At 38.8% G+C, this 12,217-nt stretch overlaps 1 protein-coding gene and 1 non-coding gene across 4 annotated transcripts in view; both read right to left on the bottom strand.

Moving 5' to 3' along the window:
• The window catches only part of RNF149 (ring finger protein 149), a 32,024-nt gene that overhangs the window by 2,501 nt on the left and 17,306 nt on the right, over positions 1-12,217 (bottom strand). For 2 of the 3 annotated variants that reach the window (XM_041755357.1, XM_041755359.1), the window contains exons 5-8: positions 10,758-10,854; positions 7,376-7,571; positions 2,648-5,131; positions 52-191 (exon numbers count right to left, since the gene is read on the bottom strand). In XM_041755357.1, the coding sequence (XP_041611291.1) occupies positions 5,088-5,131; positions 7,376-7,571; positions 10,758-10,854 (337 nt within the window). In that variant the 3' untranslated portion in view covers positions 52-191; positions 2,648-5,087. The remainder of the gene's footprint in view (positions 1-51; positions 192-2,647; positions 5,132-7,375; positions 7,572-10,757; positions 10,855-12,217) is intronic. The other variant, XM_041755358.1, reaches the window with a different exon arrangement.
• Positions 2,456-2,570, bottom strand: LOC121492297. The gene has a single exon (XR_005988192.1). It is a non-coding gene; the product is annotated as a small nucleolar RNA SNORD89 (small nucleolar RNA).

The raw sequence follows: 12,217 nt of genomic DNA, 5'->3' as shown, positions 1-12,217 counted from the left end.
TATTTTTAAAAGTAGAAGAGTCAAAAAAAAAAATAGTAGAAGAAAGTTTACCTGAAATAAATTATAATCCTGGGATTCAGTTAACTGTAATCAACTTTTAAGTGTAGTTCAATATACTGCCATATTAAAAACAACACATCTTGAATTCTCTGGATTTTCTGAGTTTCTAGCTGTAATATCTTCAAAATCACCTGTTAAAATGACAGTATTAAGTTACATCTTAGGATAGAAATAAAAGATCGTTCACAAAGAAATGAATTGGGACCCTAAGCTAAAACTGTTTCAAACAGCTTAACTGTTTATACATTTAAACAACTTTAAAGAAATGGTTATCATGCACCTTTCTTACAGAGTACACACTTATACAAACTTTTTTTTTTTTTTTTTTTTTTTTTTAAGACTTAGAGTGAGAGAGCAGGGGGAGGGACAAAGTCTTAAGCACACTGCTGCAGTACAGGAAGCCCAACTCAGGGCCCAATCTCATGACCCTGATTATGACCTGAGCCAAAATCAAGAGATGCTCAACTGACCAATCCACACAGGCACCCCTACTGCCACAAACTTAAGCAGCATGTACCACTACTTAATACATTCTGTAATGGTTTACATTCCCAAGAATAATAGATCCCATACCTATTTCTTTTTTTTTTTTTATTTTAAGTAGGCTCCACGCTTGGTGTGGAGCCCAACACAGGGCTTGAATACAGAACTCTGAGATTAAGACCTGAGCGGAGATGAGATGAAGATTTGGATGCTTAATGGACTGAGCCACCCAGGTGCCCCTCATGTACCTATTTTAAATACTCTGAGTAATAGCACCTTCATATAATATATTTTTTAAAAGATGTTCTTTATTCATTTGACAGCACAAGCGGTGGGGAGCAGCAGGTAGAGGGAGGAGAGGCAGGTTTCCCCACTGAGCAGGGAGCCCGATGTGGGGCTCAATCCCAGGACTCTGGGATCATGACCTGAGCCAAATGCAGACACTTAACCAACTGAGCCACCCAGGCACCCCATTAAGATAACATGTTAATGATATCTGGAAAATTAATGCATGGCCAGAACTTTAATTCTTTAAAATTCTTGCACCCTCTACCTACTAAGACATTTTGTTGGTTTCACTTTAATCTGTCTGTTCTTACACAATCACTACTGTTCTAATTAGGAAATCTCTAAGATGCTTTCAAAAGCACTTATAATCCTGGGACCCAATATCTATGCAGTCAAAAGCCCACAGAAATACTGGTGTTCCCAGGCTTCTCAGCCTATACTTCATCAAAAAGAAGGGACTTTTTTTTATTCTTAATATGATCCACATACCTTCTTCAATTTACAACTTATTTTATACTTACTCTTAGAATAAAGGTCAATCTCTATCTGCATGGCTAGTGATGATATTGTAGAAATTTCACTTTTATTTTATTTTTTTTTAATTTTTTATTTATTTATGATAGTCACAGAGAGACAGAGAGAGAGGCAGAGACACAGGCAGAGGGAGAAACAGGCTCCATGCACCGGGAGCCTGACGTGGGATTCGATCCGGGTCTCCAGGATTGCGCCCTGGGCCAAAGGCAAGCGCCAAACCACTGCGCCACCCAGGGATCCCGAAATTTCACTTTTATAATTAGAATTACACCTTAGCATTTTTTATTTTATTTTTTTTAATTTTTATTTATTTATGATAGTCACAGAGAGAGAGAGAGAGAGAGAGAGAGAGAGGCAGAGACACAGGCAGAGGGAGAAGCAGGCTCCATGCACCGGGAGCCTGACGTGGGATTCGATCCTGGATCTCCAGGATTGCACCCTGGGCCAAAGGCAGGCACCAAACCGCTGAGCCACCCAGGGATCCCACACCTTAGCATTTTTTAAAGTGAAATGCTTGTCTTTTTAAAACTTCAAATACGAAATTAACTGGGAAAGGTGTAGGTGGCTTTTCTAATTAGTTGTTGCATCACAGAAACAGCACAGGTTATACAGAAGATTCACTGGCTCAGGCCAGCATCCTGTGCTTTGTAAATCACAAACTGCGCTGAGCTCAAAGAAACTGCTTTTAACCAAACATATAATTACTTCAAATTCTAGTTAGTAGCATACACATACTGATTTAATCTCAGCCTTCACTGAGCAAATAAATTTTAATGTTCTCAAAAGAAGAGATTTGCCAATTAAGCTATCCTCTTGGGGAATTTGGTTACCCTAGGTATTTCATCCAAGTGGGAACACACCTGTTCTTGAAAGTCTATTATTTTATGGTTCTGGCAGTCCTGGACTCAGCAAGTATACTGTAAAGTATGTAGAAAGGTATTTACTACTCAGTTAAGGCCAGATGTCTCAGGTTCGCCAGTTGTTGGTTTTTTTTTTTTTTTTTTTTTTCCCGTTAAAAAATATCTGAGCCCTTTTTGGGAGGACTCCTCTTGGAAAGACTGCCCAAGTGCAAAGCTTCAATTCTGATGTTACTGAGGTCAGACCAGTGGTTCGCTTCCGGAGATTTTGTCATCGTGCACCCCACAGAGAGCAAACTGCTAATGGGCACACTGCAATTCGGCCTTTTATTGTCATCACTCCTCAGTGACTGCACTGAACAATCTCTCAAGAAAAGCTTTATATATTGAAGATCCCCAAAACATCAGCAAGCAAGGAGGTTTACCTGCCCAAGGTGCCGTGTTTTTGTGCCTCCTCCCAGCCTTTGTGGTTTTCCGGTGGGAAACCCAGAAGCAGCTCCAGGTAGGCAGCAGATGACAGTGCTTCACATTCAAGGCCAAACTGCGTCTTTTACACGCTGACCCGTGACTTTGAAAGGTAAAAAAATGTATATTGTTTCTACACTATTTGTAAACAAATGGACATTTGTGGAAGGAAAATGATTACTGCCATAAATAGTATGACTAACCTTAATCAAACCACTCTGGTTTACTCCTCCTTCATTACATTCCCCATATTCCAAGTAGCATTTCATCAATTTTATGTCTCAGCAAAACTTCTGCTAATATTTGACCCTTCTCTATCATATTTATTTCTATCTAAAAAAAGCCTAACAAAGGAAACTTTTAAAGTGCTGCAGTTTTCTATTTTCTCTTGATAATTCCTTTCTCTCTGCTACTGAAGGAGAGAGATGGGACTATTTCTAGACATGGGACCAGACCACTACAATCCTTCCAATCTCTTATATTTATAGTTTAGTGTTAAAATTTTTAAATGAAGGAAAGCTATGTCTGATAGCTAATTAAGACATTATACTTCTTTTTTTTTTTAATTTTTTTTTTTTTTTTTTTTTAATTTATGATAGTCACACAGAGAGAGAGAGAGGCAGAGACACAGTCAGAGGGAGAAGCAGGCTCCATGCACCGGGAGCCCGATGTGGGATTCGATCCCGGGTCTCCAGGATCGTGCCCTGGGCCAAAGGCAGGCGCCAAACCGCTGCGCCACCCAGGGATCCCAGACATTATACTTCTTAAGTATAAAAAACAGTGTGTTTGATCTGTTACAGTATTCTTTTTAAAAGTCTACTTCATTGGATACCAGAAAGAACTGCTAATTTTTAAAGCATTTCTCCCAAGTATGTATCTTAAAATACAAAGAGCAAAAAACTTACATGGTACAGAATCAAAGACATACTTTTCCATTCTCAATAAACCACAGAAGGCAGAATTCAACGATAATGGCTATTATGGAAACCTACTTTGAGGCTGTTAAATGAGAGCTCAAAGAAAGTTTCAGTAGCTCCTCAAATTGAATCTGGCCAGAGTTTACTTCAGTTAAATGAAAAAAAAAAAAAGAGGTAAAGTAAAACTCACCAAGTATTCCACTGTGACTGGCTAGAATCCAGATGCAACAGTTTGGGGGGAAAAAAAAAACTATACACAACTTAGATGCAGCTGTAAAATAAATTCTTTAAATTTAAGTAATTCTATTTTTCTCAATAGGCATTTATTTTTACTCACAAAATAAACATATACACAGCAACTAGCTTAGAAACAACAAAGGACAACAGCTTCAAGTTTAAAAAAACCTCTCCCTCACCCTCCTCAACTTCCACCTCCAAGAAGGGAAAGGAGAAGAGTGTGTGTGTGTGTGTGTGTGTGTGCTTAATCACTTTGGAAAACTTAAGAGCGCAGTCTTCAAAAGCGTTACATTAACCTGACCTTTTCACTTACAAGAACAGCTAAGATTAAAAAGGAGAGATGATTACACAAGGTCATGATTATTAAGTCTGCTTTAAATCAATCAAAACTGCTTGCTTATTTTGTAACAATGATCAAAATTCTCCATCTATCCCCCTTTTAATTATAAAGATAAAATCGTAGTTGGAACCAATATATTCATCATTTCCAAAAGTCTCAGTCTGCCTATTCTATCTCCTTAAGGCAATGAATTTATTGCTCATGTGTGATGCAGAATCTTAGTTCTATTTGTAGAATAAATGGACAAATTTCCTTCTCCTTTAGGTTGTCACAAGAAATTAAGAATTAAAAAGGAAAAATGCAAATCCTAAAGTCATCTAGTGCTTTTCCTATAATTCCAAAGAGAAAACCAGAAGTATTCTTAGGTTTCAAAGTCTTTATCTGATAACATGGAGGTTCAAGAAAGCTATAGATTTCTTTCATCTCATTCACAGGTTTAATGTTCTAGAAAAGTCTTTCCTCCAGGGAAAACTCATGATCAACTACTGAATTGAATTATATAATTCCAATTCCATTAGTCTATATTCAGTTGCTTAGCCTAAACTATCCTTGAGAAAGAAAATAATCCTGTTTTCACAGTACCGTAGCAACTAGTCTACTATTCAGAAACTCTCCCCCACCCCATCCCTTTTAGAGTGCCTTCCTAGTGGTCTCTGTAATAGTCCAAAGCAACATACTGTTTATCATAAATGATACATTTTAGTATATAAATATATTAAGACTAATCAAAATGTCTCTTTAAGAATAAAATATCTTAGCCCTTTATATATCAAATCAGAACCTGAAAGGTAAAAGGATGTACATTATTTTCAAATATACAAACTATGTGCTAAAGTTAAAAAAAAAAAAAAAAGTCCTTTAATTCAAGCCAAAGCTCTGTCCATGATGCAGTCACCAGGATGTGCACTAGGAGATGGGTCCTCCACGTTGAAGGTCACTCCTGCCCGTTTCTACAGCGAAGCGACAAAAGCCAGTGTTAGTCCCTCAGCATATTCTAAACTTTAATTACACTAACACTGTGACTACATGGATGCCCTAAGTTAAGAAACAAATTACAGAAAAATTTAAATAAAATTTACATATAAAAATGGCAACCCATTCCAGAAAATCATGAATAATATACAAGTATGTTTCTCATATATAGTATGAGAGGTTTTCTAGTATTACCCTAAACTCTGATCAGCATGGTGCTATAAAGAAGACACAGTCTTAGTTGGTGGCATTAGTGTAGGTTTTCAAAAGTAAACCAGGCAACTATGATGACGATGATGGTGTCACTGCTCATGAAAACAATGAGCATTTACTGGGTTATAGCTGTGACCCAAGAGGTCTAGGATGTTATTGTGCTCATTTTACATATGATTAAACACAGACACAGAGAGGTTAAACTATCTTTGAAGAGGAATTCAACAACAGACAGACTGGTATTACTAGGAAGAGTAGCACGAAATAATTTCAGCACTAAATTTCTTACAGTAATAGAATACTTCCTTAAATACAGAACCAAATATTTGAACTCACCTAAAGTCAGAGCCAAGGTCAACTAGATAACAGAAGGAGCACTCACCAGAGAAACACTCTCCAGCGAGCAGTGTACCACTAATAATTTGCATGTTTTATTTCTAGTTGCTCCTAAGAGCCCAGTAAATGTTTTCTCAACTTAAAGGCATACTATATACTGGAAGTACTAATGTCTGCTTAAAAGAACTGATTTCTCCAATTTAGTATTTCTCAAATTATATTGGTACAATGATAAAGTAGAAAAGAACAGTATTATTTAAATTACCTGTCAACCTACTGGTGAACAAATAGTTGGAAATTAAAAAAAAAAAAAAAAAGGACAAAAAAAAGAAAAGGAAATAGCAAGTAAGCAAGGGTGCATGCAATGGCACATGCAAACACGCACAGAGGGCCCAGCTTCAGAAGGAATCTAACATTCTGTTGTTCTATAATCTAGCTTACTTTTTCCACTTTTACTTCTATGCATTATTTCACAGGATATCATCTTAGTTCTGAGAGAGGAGGAGAGACGCTGAGAAACCAATGTACGACAGGTAAAAAGAATGCACGAGGATCCCTGGGTGGCGCAGCGGTTTGGCGCCTGCCTTTGGCCCAGGGCGCGATCCTGGAGACCCGGGATCGAATCCCATGTCAGGCTCCCGGTGCATGGAGCCTGCTTCTCCCTCTGCCTGTGTCTCTGCCTCTCTCTCTCTCTCTCTCTGTGACTATCATAAATAAATAAAAATTTAAAAAAAAAAAAAAAAAAAGAATGCACGAAAAAGTAGGGGACTGCTTTTGAAGGACATTTAGTCAGGACAAGGCTCCTTATCAATCTTTAATTATCTCAAGGGTGGTCAGGTACTAGAGAAAGGAAATTCAGTTTCTTTTCTGGAGACTGACGGCAATGGCAAAAATTACAGTGGTATGTACTTGGGCTCAATTTGATGGAATCCCTCAGGTGGTTCAGTCCCAGGAGGAGGCTGGATGCTCCCCTTCTCTTCCACAATGTGGTCTTTTTCCTTTGGTACCAGTTTAAGTTCTAATATTTCTAGCTATCTTTACATCACAGATCCTAAACATGTCAAACACAAAACTGATTCAGTTTGAATAGCACTGATTTGGAAAATATGCATCCTCTTCTCGTAAGGCCAAATTCAAAATTAGAAACATCAATCCTTCCCAATCAGAATAACCTGTAAATTAATTCAATTGTAATAAAAATTCTGGGGCAGCCCGGGTGGCTCAGTGGTTTAGTGCCGCCCAGCCCAGGGTGTGATCCTGGAGACCCAGGACCGAGTCCCGCGTCGAGCTCCCTGTGTGGAGTCTGCTTCTCCCTCTGCCTGTGTCTCTGCCTCTTTCTCTATGTCTCTCATGAATAAATAAATTCTTTAAAAAAAAAATTGTAATAAAAATTCTAATGGTGTTTTCTTTCACTTGGCAAATAATTTGATAGAATCATGTACCTACCACATAAAAAGAGCTTCACACATCAAGAGAAAAAACAGGTTACCTAACATTGCATAAGTGATATTCTCCCCATCCTTCAACACAGAAAAACATCCAAAAAGGTATTTGTCAAAATGTTAAATGGTATTTGCAGGTGTGGGATGATGGTTTTCACTCTTCCTTTATGTTTTTCTGCATTTTCCCCCCCAACTAACATCATTTTGTTTTATGACCTGCAAGGTGCTTACCTAGTAAGGCTGTGTTTTCACTTGCATCTTCTTTAAAACTGGCATCACACTGTGGTGCAGAATCACTAGCGGAAGACGATGGCAAACTGCTCCCCTCGCTTCTGTCATCTTGTAAAGTAATACTCAAATTTGCAGCCAAAATGCTCCCAGGGGTAGATTCTGGAGCAGGTGTCTCCTGCACATCCTCAAGCTCTCCCTTGAGGAAACAAAAGAAAATACTTTGTCTGAGTAACACCACCAAAGCTTACCTGTCATTTCATAACCATTACTCATGATTCCTACAAAGTATTTATTTTTATACACAGAATATGGCAAGAACACTAATATCTTGAATGAATTACTTCTCAGTAAGCAGCTTTCCAAGACCTAAACACTGTTCATTTGAAAAACCGCGTTTCCCCTGATGCAAGCAATGCCACCTTTTAAACTTTTTAGGGACCGAAAGTGAAGCTTTGTCCTCGCTTCCTGGACAGATGTGGTCAATCAGCCTGGCTGTGGTGGTGTTTGGATGACTGCTCCTAACTGCCCTGTCTTTCCTGCAGGTACTGGGGTTTTGGGGAAGAACAGTGTCTGACAACAGGGGGCTACAGAGAGCATGTGGTTCACCTAAAAAGAATCAGCTGTGGCTCCCTAACGATGGTGTCTATCAGCTACTAGTCTACCTCTAATGCCCCCATCTGCTGCGTTCAAGAAAAAAATAGAATAAGGAAAGTGACTGCCCAGTTTCCAACGGAGGCTCATCCAGTACCTTTCTGATTAATGCCAGAGTCAGAGCCACATGTGAGAGAGGAAACCACTGGTGAGGTAACCTAGCAAAGGAGGGGTGATGGTGGGTTCACAGAGAGCGTGGGCTTCACGTGAGAACACAGTGCTGGTTCCACCTCCCTCCCCGGGCTCTCGGGGCTCCGTACTCTCACTGCTGCTCCATGCAGTTTCAGAACTGCCCTGCTCCTGAACCACATGATACACAGCTTCCTTCTCACTGGTAAGTAGCTGAACACCCTTAAAACCTAATACCAACGCACCAAGCCACAAATTGAACTGAGTTGCTGTAATGTCCAAACTCCCAACCAGCGTACCTTCATCTGTTTTCCTAGTTACCAAAATACCCACCAAATTTAACACCTGCCGAGTCTCAAAGCGCACATGGTCACACCCTCATCTGCAATATACTGATCTGTCACACAAATCCTTTAACACCCAGCTCAGACTCCTCTCATTAAAAAACCACCCTCTTATCGTCCCACTCCATGTGGCAGAGTAAATTCTTTTTCCGAGCTCCACAGCACTTCAAACATACCTCCTTTGCAGCTCTGTGCGTGGGTGTATGCCCTGGCCCCCACGGTCCAGAAACTGAAAGCCCACAAGCAGAAGGGCTCTGTTTTACTCATCTTTGTCTCCCCAAGTCAAGTTCCGATCTAGCACCTGAGAGAGCACTCCTCGGGTACATGCGTGCTGAATGAATGAAAACGACAGTGACAAATGGTGCATGGAGGAGGTTGTAGCTGCCAATGCAAGGACCACCTCTCAAGTCCACATGAAGGACTGATGGCAGCCCTCTCACCACAGCTGTTTTCCTGGGAGTGAGAACTAGTTACCAAACAGTGTGTCATAACTGTCTACAACCCAATGCAGGAGGGGCAAAGGGACTCAAGAAAATGGCACACTTGTTAATAATTGTAAAAAGCAACTAAGGGCAAGACAAGCTAATTTCTTAAGAGTTTGATTTAAAGTCCCTATAGGTTTCTGTTCTTCAAAAAAAGAAATCACACTTTCTGGGGACATACTAGTCAAGCTTTCTGAAATTAACAATTCTAATAAAGTAACCCAACCTGATACAAAATGAAGAATCTTCATTGTTCATGTATGAAATATATGCCTGAAGATTCTCTCCCTCTGCCTGCCCCCGCCGCCCCCACTCGTGTATGCATGCACACACACACTCTCCCTACATGAATCTTAAAAAAAAAAAAAAAGAAAAAAGAAAAATCTAATTCACAGAAAATTACAGTGGCAATCAAGGCAGCAGTCTCTGAACTATTGTGTTAAGACTCTCCAAACTAGAAGGTGAGAGGACACCTTGAGGGCTTCTGGGGCTATAAAGTGCATGAAATGCTTATCACGGAAGACCTCCTCGTGGTTTCTAACTGTATCATAAACACTATTTAAAAAACCCTAAAAAAAAAAAAAAGTTTAGCAATAAGAAAACTCCATGATATTTAAATTACTTCTTCCAAAGATCTTTATTTTTTAAAATATTTTACTTATTTTTAGAGATTGAGACAGACAGCACAAGCAGAGGGTATGGGCAAAAGGAAGGAGAAGCAGACTCCCTGCTATGCAGAGAGCCTGATGTGGGACTCAATTCCAGGACCCTGGGATCATGACCTGAGCTGAAAGCAGATACTTAACCAACTGAGCCACCCAGATGCCCTTCAAAAATCATTATTTCAAAACTATTTACTAGTTAATCAAGAATATTTTAAGACATTAATATACAAAAACTGTAAAAACAAAAATTTTAACAATCTAGAAAAATCCATTTTTTTTCTTCTATGTCTCCCCCTTTTGAACGGGATTATTAGTTAAAAGCTTGTACCCTGGAATTAAGCAAACTGTGTCTGAAAGAACATTCCCAAATAACTAGCTGTGTGACCTTCAGTGAGCTGCTTGGCTTTTCTTTTAGTTCAAGTTCCTATTTAGTAAAATAGGGAGAGAAACAGTACTTACCTCCTGAAGTGACTATGAGGGTATGATGTAATAATGTACATCAGGCCCTCAGGACATGGCAGGCTACTATTAAGCACCCACTTTCACTCTGCCCTCATGTCTCTGTTTTGGGAGGAAGGTCCTACAACCACCTAAGTACCACAAGCCGATGGAGCAAATTCCACACAGGACCAATTTCCCCAGCAGGACTTTTTTTTCCCCCAGCAGGATTTGATTTTCAAACCCAGGAATCTGAGACCTGGTGTCAAGAAGTGTTGGCTTCAGTTTCCTCATATGTAAAATAGCATCTTGAGCCAGAAAATGTATGAGGCTCCTTTCATTTCAAACATTTGTAATTCTCATTTATATGAAACTGATGAGCATATATACATTCTACAGGGCAGCGTAACAAAATACATTGCTCTAAGCAATTACAAACTCTCTGGGGGGAACATCTAGCATATCATCTACAATCACAATGGCAGTAGAGTTCATAAATTTTTTGGAATGTCTTAAACATTCATTTTTAATCAGGAGGAAAATTTCTTCAGGGAACCACAAAGATGTTTGAAGGAACACTTAGTCCATTCCTCTTGCCTCTGGTCAGTAATGAAATTGAATCGCTCAGGAAGAACCGGGGCAGAGATTGAATATAAACAAAAATGTAACAAACCCAATATCCCAGGGCTTTGATGACATCAAGTTTACACATTGGACACGTGCGGTGATCCAAAAGCCATGGGTCAATGCATATTCTATGAAAAATATGCCTAAAAAAATTAAGTATGTGTTAATGTTTTAAAATAAATGTTTATATCTTATAAAGGAAACAACACATTCTACTAACTCATCTTCTCAATACAAGTAAAATGACTTCAAATCAACATTTTATTTTCACTTACTCTATGTAATTATCTATTCTACTTTCCATGTTAAACAGAATCTGGAACTTACAGGGAAATTTTCCCTTCACTCCGCAAAAATAGCATGGTTTATTTTCACTTCATGCTAGGTTGTATTTTTCTGTGCCTCTGTAACTTACTTTCGAGCCTTGTGGGAATAAATATAGCATAAGAAAACCAGAAGTAAACTAATAATAATAAACTGAGAGTATCTTATATAAGTCCATGAAATTAATCAAAAGGAAATACAGCAAAATATAAACAGATCATCTTTGGGTTTTCGGTTTTTAAAAAAACACTTATTTTCTGTCTTAACATATTTTTGTATACTCTACATTTTTCTATAATGATCACTTTCAGAATTAGAAAAAGAAAAACTGCTTATGTATTTTCTTTCTACTCACTTATGGCTAACTTTGCCTTCTATGTGGTGAATCTGTTTTCCGCAAGAATGAAGATGAGTCAGGAAGAGTGGGTATAGGACCCATGGCTCTATACTAGCTGTGTGATGTGATACTGGGACTCTGAACTAGTTGCTTAACCTCTGCACCTACACAGCAGGCTATTCTCAGCAGCAAATAAGTAACATGTTTACAACAGTGCTGAGCACAGTAAATACCGAGTTCCTCATTCATGCTGTTCTATGAAGACCTTTTCTTCATATGGAAGTCTGTTAGTGCAGTTAAAAACAACAGTACGTAATTATATAACATAGTCTAGCCCAGCTGGTCTTCTGATCTTTCCATCCTCAAACTGAAATGAAACTGACCCAGTGGAATAATTTTCACAAAAACACAAAGGAAATAGGTTGGCTTTATTGGGAAATATTGTTAAAGCGTGGGAGAAAATGAGGGGAAATAAGTAAAAAACCCCAGATCAGGAGATCAGGAAATGAGCATAAGCAACACTTTTGTTGACGGTAAAGGACAAGACCCAGCAGGGCAGATCTAGTGTTGCAAAGGAAATGAGCCTCAGGCTGTTCATTTGTGCTGCATCCCAAAGCATCATTCTTAAGTCAGAAAGACTAGCCCTGAACCATCCTAGATAAAAATTGTTTTCTATTTTAAAAACTTTCCAGAGGACACACTGAGTCTAATTTATTAATAGTACCCACCAAACCAACCTCAGATAGAAGCCTGTAGACTGAAGTTAGCTATCTTTATTCTGGAAACTTTTGTTATTCTGATGTTCATTTGTTCATTTGTTTTTTCTACAGAATTACTGAAAACTT

The sequence above is a fragment of the Vulpes lagopus genome, chromosome 5 (genome assembly GCF_018345385.1).
Source record: "Vulpes lagopus strain Blue_001 chromosome 5, ASM1834538v1, whole genome shotgun sequence".
Lineage (NCBI taxonomy): Eukaryota > Metazoa > Chordata > Mammalia > Carnivora > Canidae > Vulpes > Vulpes lagopus.
The sequence above is the reverse complement of the archived record's forward strand: the minus strand, read 5'-3'. Positions and strand labels throughout refer to the sequence as shown.